Consider the following 13,422-nt stretch of genomic DNA (forward strand, 5'->3'; position numbering starts at 1 on the left):
AAAAACATTACATAACTTTTCTAGGGAGGGAAAGGAAGAAAAATTACACTTTTTAGCCTTCAGGGGAATTTTATATACACAAAGTGTAATTACTTATCTTGAAATTTATGCAAGAAGCTAGAATTAACCATACAAAAAATACAACACTGGTATTATACAACAATCACGAGTTTCAATTTAAAAGTGAGAGACCACGAATGAAAAGCTATTATTTCATGTTTGCTGTTGCTTAGTATTCCCAATTCCCTTCTCTGGCGATCGTGTTGCCACTCTGTGCTCACCTGGTGCTCTCTTCTAGACCCAGAGGCAACACAAGTGTTTTTTGACTGACCTGGAGGTTCTTTCGGAGAATTTAAGGAATTCTGTCCCTGCTCATGGGTTCATGTGCAACAGCACCAACATGTACGTGGGCAAATGCCCATGAAAACCTACTTTTAAAACAACAATTGTTTCAGAATACCCAATCAGTAATTCAGCTGTTAAACTGCTCAGAATTTGCATTTCTGACCATTTCCCCGTAGAAAATCCAGCATTAATCCGGTGTTTTAACTACAGATGTTGGAAAAAGTATCAGCTCTACTTAGGTGCTCCCTGGAAACTCCGGCTTGCCTATTTCAACAGGTGGACGATAGGACCCAGCAAAGACATGGCTATAGCGCATCCAGGTCTCTGCTGTAGGAGTATAAAAGTCTGTCTAATTCACCAGAATAACCACGTCCTGCACAGATACTCCATAATCCGAGCGCAGGGAATGCCACAGGCGGTGGGCAGGCGGCAGACCGGGAGCGCAGAGGGATTCCATAGCCGCAGCCATGGCCGTGCAGCGCAGCCTTTTAAGGGAGAACAATCTATTCTGCCTTTGTCTTGTCACTAAATAGGGTGTTGCGGGCACAGACGTGCTAACTGGATTTTTACTTCTCCTTGCAGTGCCTGATGAGGAAAATCCCCCCTGCTCCTACCATGTGTTGGCGTTTCGGCTCCAGATAATATCTTCTGTGCATAATAAGTCCCGCAGTCTGAGGGCACCTTGTCGGCGGAATTTGTCCACCTTTAATCAGCGTCCAGGCAGGAGCGAGGCTTCCCTCCCCTGTGCATGGGTTGGCGTGCCGCTGCTGCCGCCCGGGAATGGTTCGCTCTCTCCGCAGCTCAGCCGGCACCGCATCAGATTGTTTGGGAAGTCAGCGGGGCTGCCGGGTGCCAGGATAAAGTTCTTGAAAAGGCGTCATTGCAAGAAGAGTGAGTACTGCACTATGTGTTGCACGGAGGCTGCGGCGCTTGTTTGGTAACTGCGGGACCGGTGGAGCGCCGTGTAACCTGGTAAGCATAATTTACTGCCCTGTGGTCCTAAATTACTTCTGAGTTTCCCCTGGATCACTTCTACTTTCTTCATTGCTGTAGAATTATGAGTGGGCTTAAAAGCTTCAGATATTTAACCTCTTTTTCAGCAGCCTTGCCTCTCTCACTCGGGCAAAACTCTTCCAAAAAATATCAGGCTGATTTTTGTTTTTCCTCCACAGCTGACAGTGCACACAGGAACCTCAGTTACAGCCAGTCACTGATTCGTTTCCTACTTGAGTGCCATAAAATATCTTCAGAAATGGAAGGAGATCAAGGGCAAAGTGCTAAATCTACCAGTGCAGTGGGTGACCTGAGGAAAAGCTGGCAGAGCTGGGCGGAGGATCACATTGAGTATCAGAGGAAGAATCCGTTCAGCAGTGACGACAGGCTTGCGTCTAAACCTGCGCACACTCACAGAGGAGACCCTACCTATGGGAGACCCCCTGAAGGGTCTCGGACAGAGCAGAGAGGGAAAGATGCTCACTCACACGTGGGTAAGGAGGTAGAAGAGCTGTGCTCGATCATCAGAAGAACTGGACAGGTGGGAGAAGATGGACACGTGAGTGTGACATTCGGGCAGCTGTTTGAGACATATGTGACTATTTCCAATAAAGTAGTGGGAATCTTGTTAAGAGCCAGAAAACACGGTCTGGTTCACTTTGAAGGTGAAATGCTTTGGCAAGGAAAAGATGATGATGTGGTCATCACTTTACTACAATAAGGCTTTGTCCTGGAATGAACTTTGCTGCATTATTCCATTTGGAAAAACACATCTAGATACCATCTTCACAAGCAGGAGAGGAAATGGGCGAGAAGGATAAAGCATATTTTTGTAAAAATGGCAGAGATTTGGACAGCAATCGCAGATTATGAGCTACTCCATCACACTGACTTTGGATTGTCCTTATCATCTACTACCAAGTATATGAGAGTTATTTGAAGAACTCTGCTGGCCTACTACTTTTAGGTTACTGAAATTACTAACTTGCTATGCTACAACACTGATTCCTGCAGGTTGTGAAATACTTACTGTGTGGGAGAATGGGATTTGTAAAACATGGAATTGAAAACTCTTGTGGGAATTCATATGCTTCTTCAAACAAAGAGCCTGGTATATAGGAAAAGTTTAGGTTCAATCTCACATGGTTAAACTGAATAAATGGGAGTTATTTTCATTAAGTAGATGGAAATTCCCGAACTTACAAAAATATCACAGGAAGGATACTTGATGGTTCCTAAATTAGTTGCATCTTGCTCAGATTTTGGACAGCTGCACTAGTTCTGGTATTTAATAGTCTAATCTTACAATCATATATTCTCCAGACCTTCTGTGTCTCTTGTTCTTTTTGTTTCCTATCTCATACCATTTTTACCTTTTCTGTTCTTCTAACACTTCAGAAGAAGTCCACAAAGCTTTGCAGCCTTTTTGGTGAATTCAGCTATACCCTTTCATGGAAGGTAGGGTGCCACAATGGAAGGATGCAAAAGTCAACAGAAACTCTAATGGGGCACCTGTGCATTCATAAGGAAAAAAGGCTTTTCTTTCACCAAAATGTAGCAATTTTTTTTTTTTACAAGAGGAGATACACTGCAGTGCCAAATGTATAAATAAAAGTACAGCAGCACAGTCCCATACCTCATTGACCTGTTTCAGAGCACAGTTGTGAGCTCTTCAGAAAGAAAAGGATTGGTTATATAGAATAGTTGTAATAGTGGTATGAAAAATAATCAAGAGATGTATTTACAGTAGTTCCCACCAATAAAGCTGTCTGATTAGAAATCTAAAGTTCTGGTTTTTAGCAGTGCAAATAGAAGCTTCTGTGTGGTGTTAACTACACTACTTGATAGGTCTTTAAAGTAAGATACTGTCTTGCATTAAAAGGATATTAAAATTTAATTTAAATTAGGAACTTGATAAAAGTGATGCGTAATTTTATGCTATTTATATAAAAGAACTTCTATTGCAAAAAGCCTAAAAGAATGGGGTTTTGTTTTGATGTTGTCATCCAGAGGGGATTTGCGCCAAGCTAAGTCTTTGGCTGAGGATTTCATTTTTACCCTGCCTTCTTTTTTTTTTCTTGTGAAAGGACAGTAAGAGGAGGGGGAAAAAAGGAATAAATTAATGTCCTGAAATAAGTATATCTGGGGAACAGGGCAGTCAGATGCAGGTAGAGAATGGGTTTTAATCACCACATAATTTTACCACATTGGAAAAGGGGGAATATGTGCTGCACCAGGCATTGTTGGTGTGCTCCCTTAAGTTTCAAACCTACTGCTTCTTTCTAAATGGATCTACATCTTGGAGCTGAAAAAGAAGACCTTGTGTTTGTGATCTTAACATATTTAAAATGCTTTGTTCTTTTTGGAAAAGCATTTCTTGCCAAATGACATGAGCACACCTCAGGGTATTTCAGCTCCTGTTAGAGGAAGTCTTTACATGCATTCAGATTTCATCACAAAATGAGCTTTTTATAGTGCAGCTGTGGAATGAGTTTTGTTTAATTCTAACAATTCTGAAATCCACTCAGTTCTCATAACTTGCAGGAAGCAGCATCAGGCACTTCAAATGCCACCAGCTGAATAACAGGATGGCACTATCAGAAAAACTAATACATTGCTGGACATTGTACAGATAAGTCATTGCAAGACACACGTGAGGCAGTATGTAGCCTGAGCACTGTAAGATGCAAATACAGCTCATATTTAGCTTATTAGATTTTAATTAAGGCTGGCTCAAATAGTTAAATATCAGCAATGTAGGCTGTCGCTGCCCTGTAAGTGGTAGATGCTTGAGCACATCTGCAAGCACTTTAAGTACACCTCTGATCAGAACAGAAGCAGAGCAAACCCTTAATGACATGGTCTTACCTACTTTGTAAGCAACTAAAAAGAGCTTGCTCTATTATTATATTTTTAATAGAACCAAGGATCATATTTATAGAGGGATTTTTTTAAAACAGTTACAGAGCCATGGTTCCAACCTGCCAGCTTTAGAAGAACATTCTGGAAAGTGTGACTGAAATCTGTGTGCCCGTGCAATGATTAAAAACACGGAGCTGCCAAACTGGCTCAGCACACAGGTTGACAAATCCAGTCTTGTGTTTCCAGCAATAGCCAGTATTTCAAAAAAAGACAAAAAGATAATAGAACTGGTCAGCTTGCCCACTGGTACACTCTAGAATAAAAAATTACTCCTGAAGCCTGCACAGTCATTAATTCATATGATTCAGTTTAGCTACAAATTTTACAAAATTATGCTTCATCTGTGATTAGATTGACATCTACAGATGAAACAGGATATTAAACTTTTCAACATGCAGCTATTTTTTTCAGCAGGCTCCCATTAGAGTAAGTGGAACTTATTAAAGTTATTAAATTTATTAAGTTATTTTAGCAAAAACTGTAGCATGTGAGGGGTTTTAATATTATAGATTATTTGCAGTAGTAAGTAAACCCCAACCTTTTAAAAGGTGTTCTTGCCCTACTAAGCATCTTTCAGCTGTTTAAATTTCTCCTAAACTTCACTTTGTGACAGATTACCTCAGTAGTCTCTTTTCCTTCCACTTGAAGCCTGTAAACTCTGCATCTGTTTTGGACTGTATATCATATAGGGATTATCTGTGGTTTGTTTTGTCAAACACTGAAGGCACTGTCACCATTTCAATAAATGTTGCACATTAGTTTGAAATGACAAGTTTTTATGCAGCATTTTATTGTTTACAAGTTTCTCAAATTTCAAATACAATTTTCACATGTTTGCTCCCATTCTCTTACTTTTATTTACAACTCATACTTGAAAAGATTTTAGAATAGTCTGAGGAGTTATTACCAATTTAAGCACAATTTCTTTTTAACAGCACTTTATGTGTATCTGTTTTATCCTTTCAGCATAAAAGCATTATTCTCTGGGTTTGTGTTAGGTTGGGAGTTTATGTAAAACAATTGAGCAAAACAGTACAAATAAAGCTTTGTCATTCCTAAACATGAGGTCAAAAAAGCAGCTTTTCTCAAGACTGCTAATACTGGATCAAAGAACAGAGCCAGCAGCAGTGGCTGAACAACTTTCCTTTGCTTCTCCAGGCTCTTGGAGAATAAGAGCTTCTGAGTTCATGCTCCTTATTGATCTTTGCTCCTTAGAAAGCTCCGCAGATGATTTCCGAAGTTTTAAAATTGCTAAAAGCTTCTATAGAAGACAGTGACAAAGTTAATAGGATCTGCCCACTGTCTCTTTCAGGGGCTAGCCACTAATTCAGAAATGTATTGGAAATATTAGGTTAGGCTTTTCAGAAAGTATTTCTTTACCTAATTAAAAAAATTATCTGCAGAGTCCAAGAATGCTTGTCAATGCATAAGGAAAACAGACCACAGTTCTGTGCTGAAAAACACTAATGAGAGGCTGAGCATTCCTCTCTGTAATTAGTGTGCCTCTGCTTAATGCTTTGCTGTTTCAGCTGTTCTGAGGCCTGGCTGTTGCTGTCAGGGAACATGGGATTTCCCCATCTTTCCCATCAGCCAACTCTGGAAGTGACACTATACCCAGATTTCTACCTTTCCAGTCTTGTAATTCGTGGGGCCCTTCTCCAAAGTTGAGATATAAAAGTTGGCCTTTGTGCTTTCATATACATTTGGCAACATGCAAAGTCTGCCTGGGATGGAGGCAACTTCCTTCAGAGCATCCCAGGCTTTGGGTGACTGGAAGTGTTGGTAACACAGCAGTTCTGGTGATTGCTGAGCAGTGCACATACAATGTCAGGGCTTTCTTTCTCCTGCTCTGCCCCCCCAGTGGGCAAAAAGCTTGGAGAGAGCACAACCTGCACACCTGACACTGACTGGCCCACAGGGATATTCTATGATGTATAATGTCTGGAATAAAAGCTGAAAAGAGGGCTTTTTTGGGGGGGTGGGGGCCACTGCCACTGACCTGCCTGTGGGAGTTAATGAGTGATTACCTTTGCTTTTTTATTCCTCTTTCCTTCGCACATTAAACTATCTTTATCTCAACCAATGAGTATTTTCATTTTGTTCTTTCTGTTCTCCCACCCCACCAGGTTAAGGGATGAAGAGTAAGCAAAGGGCGATCTAGGGTCAACCCCCACAGTCAACTATTCCATTGCACTGGAAAATCATCCCAAGATTAGCATTTATTTATCCTTTTTGACAACAGTTCATGTTGATATTTTAAATATTACATCACATGTCACATTTCGGTACAGATACATAAGTTAATTACAGATCAGAACACATACAGTCCTTAATATTCAGATATTTCACTAAGTTAGGAGCCAGCTCAAACCTCTTAATCTATTGCACAGTCAAAGTTTGGTGACTTTAAGTCACGCTTTTCCTGCCAAATTTAACAAAACCCTAAAGGGCTGCAAATGCCATGCAAGTGCCCACTAACAAGACTAACAAGACATTAGGAAGAAGATATTACAGACAGAGAGGTGTAAATTCTGCCCAAGTGGAAAATGCAGCTCTTCAGAAGGGTGCAGGCAGACTCTCTGAAGTACTGTAAGAATATTACAACGTATTGTATCACTAAGGCAACAGGTGCTGGATCCATGGAAAACACAGAACATTATGTTCAGGGGAGCTTGCAGGTGCAATGGATGTTCTCACCTCAGCTGCACCTGAATGCATCACACAAGGGCACTTGGTTAGTTCGGCACCGAGACAAGCTCTGTGAACAAAGAAAATCTACTCCATGTGTTCTGGAGTTTTAACTTGCCAAACAGTCTGCCTTATTATGGTACTGAAAAACAAGTGCTAGCATTCCTGATTAGAGTCATGCAGCAAAGGCAAATGTTCAGCAGGTTCCTTAAGCAACTTGGCATGTTCCAATTTTGGGCCGAGTCCCTGCTATCCCAAAGTCAAATCACATTGCTCTTATGTAAGTCTGCCACACAAACACACACACTGCATTTCAGACTAGCTTCTCCTGTGACTTCATTTAGAATCCAAATTTGGCCAAGGCATTAGTAATCTGCAAGGAACTTCCAGCAAGAATGAGATCAGAAAATCTGAAGTTTTCTATCTACTGCCATGCAGAAGAGCAGTATATTAAATCCATTCTTCTGAACTCTTTACATTGTTTATAAACATACAGTAACTAATTTCAAATATTGTGCACACAAGAGGGAAAAGAAAAATCTTTAGGTCTATTTACACATAAACTATGTTCTGTGTTATACAGCATTATACCATTTTGGGCACAAATTGTATTCACTTTGAAGGTGTCACTGTGATGCAAACAAGTCAGGTAACATTGAAGTGGTTTAGCACCAGAAAGTCAGCACTGTACTTCCAGCAATGTTCCTACTCATCACTAGGCATAAGTAACATATCATACAAATGCAGATGGGAACAAATGTTTGAAATGTTACCTGCAATCCCAGAACAATGCATCTTGAAACTGAAAGCTTGATTCCACAACAAATACTCCCTTTGGTACCATTCACATCATGTTAGTTGTAACTTGCTGTCTTGGTTGCAATACAGTCTGCTGCTACACTTTGCCTTTTAATAGGAAGAGTTCTCTGCCTTGTGTGCATGTGTGTACATTATGTATGTATCTACACAAATATAAAATTATAACTAAAGTATACCACGCTATTGCCAGGGAAGTATACAGACTGACATATCCAAATGGAAGAATTAGGTTAGCAGCTACAAATTCTGTGTGTATTTCCTCATAAGGAACTAAAGCTTTTTTTATCCTGGGATATTATTGGCAACATCAAAATGTGCAACCTTAAATCAAAGCTCAAAGACCAAACTGGCTGACAACACAAGCTTTCAGCTGGCAGCATTTTCCGTTTGCAGTCTCTCGATGAGTTGTTCAGCCTATGGGAGAGAGAAAGCAATGCATTAACTACACCGTGGGCCTTCAGTTTACTGAAAATTCCATTTTAAAAATAGTGACACTAACAGAACATTTGCTTTTCACTTGTACAGATAAAGTGTACAGGAGAAGGAGAATACAACAATTCCTTTCAACAGCACACTCACAGTTTCCACCAAACACTCATGAGGTGATCAGAAGAGGAAACACAACCTGTGGAGGTCAGAGGAGGTTTGAGCAAATAAACAGCAGATCTGTTAAAGCACTGTGACTTCAGAGACCTCAGAAGACAGCAGTACTGAGAAAAACCAAGTGGTAAGGCCTGGGATTGATTCTCTGTGAGCCACTCCAGACCAGCATGTTGTGACTGCTCACCACCCTCCCAGCTGCACCACCAGCCACAAACGCTGCTGAGGGACGGAGGGCGTTCATGTGTGGGGCTCCTGTCATGAGCTACTACCTCATCCTTTGGTCACATCACTGCACCAGCACATACTTTTGTCATCATCATTTACGCATCATGGGCTGGTCTGGGACAGCTGTACTCTGTACATGTAACAGCACCAGCTCACAGAGCCCTCAGGAAGGCTCAGGGCAGGAGGAAGTCTGCCAGCAAGCAGGCCAGATTGGGCATGTGGAGGCTAACAGGGGCACTTCTGAAAAAAATCAGTTTACTGTCAGCCTTTGCTTTTTTTTTGCCAGTCCTAATGAATTCATCTTTTAATTTGATCTAGTGCTTGAGGCTTTACTAAGATCTCCAAAGGAACTACATCAAAAGGTGAAAAGCTCAAGTTTGGCATATTTTAAATGCAGACAGTAAAAATGCAATCGGCTACTTCAGGAAGGAGCAACTCAAGAGGACTTCAGTAATTACTGCAGTTTATTTACAAATAAAGCTACATAAAGCACGCAGCGACTGAAAATTACATTATCTGAATCCTGTTTTGCATTTTTAAACAAGTACCACATTCAAGACACTATAATTAAAAAACAAAACAAAACTATCACCAACCCAAGAACATTTTCCAACCTGACAGCAGGGCAAAATACCAAAGTGCATCCATACTAGTGACTTAGTACAGATCTGCCTGAACTAATCCAAGATAATAAGCAGTAAAACTACACAGCTATATGTATAGACACATCTGCTTTTTTTGAGCTAGGAGTGAACTTCAGCAAGGTCCCACTGTGAAGAAGCTGTGTTTCTTCTCTTTTAAGTAAGAAGCTGTCTATATTTTTTAGATCTTTACATCTTCTTCAGCAACTTTGGTTTGGGGATGTGCAATGATACCAAAATGCTGCAGCTACTTTGCAAGAACAGGTGCTTTGCTGTATCAAAGCAGTGAGAATGAGGTTTAGATCTCTAGAGAGAGATTTTCAAAGTGCTTTAGTCAGTGTCAGTCTCATTGCTAATCTCTACTGACATAAATCAGTACAAACAATGTTTTTGTCAAGCAGGCACTAGGTTAGTCTCTACAAGATGAGAAAAAGCACATGAAGTGATAAATGCAGTCATTAGGTGGATATGTTTTCACCTACACAGGATTAACTGTGTAGATTATGTGCAAAACAGTCCATCACATTTGAATATAGCCTTTTATGTTAAAACCCAGATATTTACCAAGTGTCCACAGAAGCACATCACAGAGCCTGAGCTTCAGGCAAGATCCAGAACTACTGTATGTTTGCTGTTAGTTATTAGCACTCCATTCCCCTTACTAAGCATAAACATTAAGGTTTTTACCTTTATTTTTTTTTCTCAGTTAATGCAAAATGTATATAACTGAGAACTAAAGTAACAACAAAAATACCTGGTCAGAGAATTTTTGGACACAGTTAAAAGGTTAGAAAGACATGGCATTTTCAGCTTAAAACTGAAAACCTACAAAGGCAAAGCTCACCTGTGTTCCACTTACCGTGATAAACCAGTAGGAATTGATTCTGTAGTAGATCCGGGATAGGAACCCCAGCTGACTGGCCGGGGCCAGGACGTGAAGATGCAAGTGGGCAATGGAGCAGAACGGAGGCCAGTGAAAACCCATTCTTCAGAAAAGGAAAAGAAGTACAAGACAGTGGTGGTGTTAATTCAGGGAGAGGTGGAACACTGCAGGTTATTTAACATGATCCACAGAGCTAAGAACTCATTGCATTTTCATTGTACACAGAAGCAAGAACAAACACATGCCCTTTCATTACACCATTATATAATTATGCTCTTCAAAAGTTCATTAATCTCCTCCTTCACATCTCTGTATTTAAAACATATTTTTAAAAGAAGGACTTAAAAGAAAAAGTATCTTAAATCTATCCTATCTGGTTTTCAGCTGGAAAGCCAACTATCAATTTTCATCATGAAGAGCCAGCTCCCTATTTCTCTTCAGGGCATAAATTATGTTACAGTTTATTTCAGCTATCAGGGGCCTTAAACTGAAGTGTCCAGCACCAAAATCCCAAAGGGGATTCCGGTATGACTGAAACACAGTGTAGTGCCTGCTTCAATAGGCCAAAGTTTACTCTCTTCTGGTATCTAGGATTTAGAGCATATTTGCAGCACATACTGAAAGCGCAGCCTCTTTGGTAAGTTGTTTGAAGTGCTCTCCCTTCTCCAAGATGTGTTCAAAAAAGAATCTCACAAATCTCAGAGCTGGAACCCAATTTATGCCAGAAGTTTATCAGAAAAAAAAGTTTATATTCAATGCCAGTAGATTTTAATTGAGAAGTCATACAATAAATGAAATGTAGACCAGATTTCTTCCATAAATCACAGTGCAGGTTCTGCCACCATCTCTAAAGTAACATTCTGAAAATTAAAAAACACACTCAACAGAAAGATGGAAGGTTTCTATTACATACCTTACATCATTCAAGTCATTAAAATTATTCTTCTGGAGAACAGCTTTTCCAACTTCCATCATTCTCCTCACTATTAAAACACAAATAAATTTCATTTAAAGAAAGTATTCTCCAGATTATTAACTTCAGTAGACAAATCTACATTGAGATCACAGACACGGGTTTTTCAAAATATAAACACTATAATGACTTCTAGTCAAACAAAAGACAATCAAGAGAGTGTGTGCAATGATTTACTTGAAAATTGCCACTGATACCAACTTCCACACCTGCAATGCTCTCCAGTGTGATATTATTAATAAGAACTTTGGCCAAAGCCATGCTATTACCACACTTATTAAAAAAAACAACAAGTACCGATTGGTCAGAATGATGACTTTACACTAATTCCAGTGTTTTATCTCTACACAGCTACAGGACTTTGATCTCCAGGACCTGGGAAGTCTGGAGTACATTTCAGAGATGGTACATAAATTTAAATTAAAATAAAATTGTCAGTCTTTCTTATTACTAACACACAGTTTCATTATCACTGAACAATGCAGTAACCTAATACAAGAACTCAAGGCAGAAGTCAGAAGAATTGCCTTGAAGCCAAACAAATACAGACGTTTGGGTTTTGTTTTTTTTTTTTTTTTTGAGAAAACTACCCTATGTTAACAAGAGAACTACAGGGATGCAAGATTTGCAAAATGCAACTACAACTCTTTTCTTGCATCACCTGTAAATTTCCTTAAGGTGGAATTTCTTCATGGCTGCAGTTTCTTCGGTTACTCAACACGCTTAGCCAGCCATATATTGTGAAACAAATTCCAGGACAATGTCTTCTTAAGTGGAAAAAAAACCCCAAAATAAGCCTAGCAGCAATAAATAATGGCTTCAACATTTCAGAATTTTATTTTTCCGAAAATTTTTAAAGTTAATTGAAACACCATTTCTCTTTTTTATCAGTCACTCCCTTTTGTCCTGACAAATAATGAAGCACTTATCTGAAAGTATACACTTTATTAAATTCTCCTGTAAGCTTTTAAAATTGCATATGCATGTCTATGACAATGCAATGAAGCAGCACATAAATGCTTTAAAAATACAGCTGTACTTCCAACAAAGTGCAGAGGCATCTGTAATCCATGCAAACTGCAATGTTTTTCCAGAACTGCACAAAAAGAAAAGTGCCATCCTAGGCCAGCACACAGAAGTTCCGAGAAAGGTAAGTCCCTACACTCACATCAGCTATTTCCATGTCTACAAATAGTGTCCAAAATTGTAATTTACCCGACAACCCCCTATTTCAGGCTGTGAAAAACGACCTTCCTTTAGGTTAAGCACGACTTGGAGCCTTACCCAGAGGTATGTGCTCCGGCCTCAGCGTTTTGCAGTTTCCCATGTGCTGCACGGGCACCACCAGGTAGTGGTGCGGGGCACCAGGCTTTATATCTCTAAAGCAGACAAGGTCTTCATCCTAAAAAAAGGGTGCAAATGTTTAAAAATGGATAAGGACAGTGGCACAGAGTAGGCAGCGATGCCCACACGCCCCATATCGATGATACCAAATGTCACAGCTGACAGGACTGGCGACAGGAGCCGAGGGGGTTTGGAGGCGGCCGCTGCTGGCCTTCCACGGCCGGGATTCCTCGGCGCCGCCTCTGAAGCCTCCGCCGGCTGTGCCCGCATTGCGGGAGGCGCGGGGCTCTCTGTCCCAGCGGTGTCCCCCGCTCGGGCCGTGCGGGAGCTGAGGGCCCCAGAGCCGCCCCTCTGCCCCCTCAGCCCCAGCCCTGACCCTGGGCCCGCCCGGGGGGAGCGGGGCAGGCGGGCGGGCGGCCCTCACCTCACCCACCTCGCAGGGGAGCAGCGCCGTGCCCGGCTCCTCCCGGCGGGCGATCCTGCAGAACACGCACTTCCCGTCGTAGCCATCGCGGCCGCCATTCCCGCCTTCGCTCCCCTCAGCGGCTCCCGCGGCCTCAGGCCCCGCCATGGCCCCGCTCCGGCCCCGCTGAGGGAGGAGCGCCCGCCCCGCCAGCCCCGCCCGCCGGGAGGAGCCGGGCCTCGACAGCTTCATTTATTTATTTAAATGAGGGGAATAAAACCATGCGAGTGCATTCTGAGTTCATTAAAAGCCGAATTGCCGCGGGGAAACAAACAAAAAAATCAAACACGCAGTAAAGAGGGCGGGTAGAAGGATAATAGCGCTTATGATGCTGGATCTCTCTCGTTTGTCACCAGAAGGCCACGTCCAGCAATTCACTGATCGATACAAGCCGAGAAAAACTTTCGAGAAATTTAGACATTTTGCCCCTATAGTTCCAAGTTACTTGGATTTTTATATGTGCACAAATAATCTTAAAACACCATTTCAACACTGTTGCAGTTTATTCAGGGTCACTAATACA

General features: G+C 41.3%; 1 protein-coding gene across 1 annotated transcript; it reads right to left on the reverse strand.

Moving 5' to 3' along the window:
- Window positions 1-6,448: 6,448 nt before the first annotated feature.
- On the reverse strand, window positions 6,449-13,010 carry HINT3 (histidine triad nucleotide binding protein 3). Its single transcript, XM_083857718.1, has 5 exons — window positions 12,870-13,010; window positions 12,377-12,494; window positions 11,033-11,102; window positions 10,096-10,222; window positions 6,449-8,181 (listed from the first exon to the last, which is right to left on the reverse strand). The coding sequence occupies exons 1-5, from the start codon at window positions 13,005-13,007 to the stop codon at window positions 8,134-8,136; spliced, it is 501 nt and encodes a 166-aa protein (XP_083713844.1). The 5' UTR covers window positions 13,008-13,010; the 3' UTR covers window positions 6,449-8,133.
- Window positions 13,011-13,422: the final 412 nt, after the last annotated feature.

This window comes from Zosterops lateralis, assembly GCF_965231275.1.
Source record: "Zosterops lateralis genome assembly, chromosome: 3".
In the NCBI taxonomy this organism is placed as follows: Eukaryota; Metazoa; Chordata; class Aves; order Passeriformes; family Zosteropidae; genus Zosterops; species Zosterops lateralis.

What these genes read in the sequence shown, in the direction of transcription:
- HINT3 (XM_083857718.1), bottom strand. Translation starts at nt 13,007, where the DNA reads ATGGCGGGGCCTGAGGCCGCGGGAGCCGCTGAGGGGAGCGAAGGCGGG. An exon ending in GCCGGAGCACATACCTCTGG is followed by an intron (nt 11,103 to 12,376) that starts GTAAGGCTCCAA and finishes GTGTTTTAATAG; the next exon opens with TGAGGAGAATGATGGAAGTT. An exon ending in AATGACTTGAATGATGTAAG is followed by an intron (nt 10,223 to 11,032) that starts GTATGTAATAGA and finishes CCTTTTCTGAAG; the next exon opens with AATGGGTTTTCACTGGCCTC.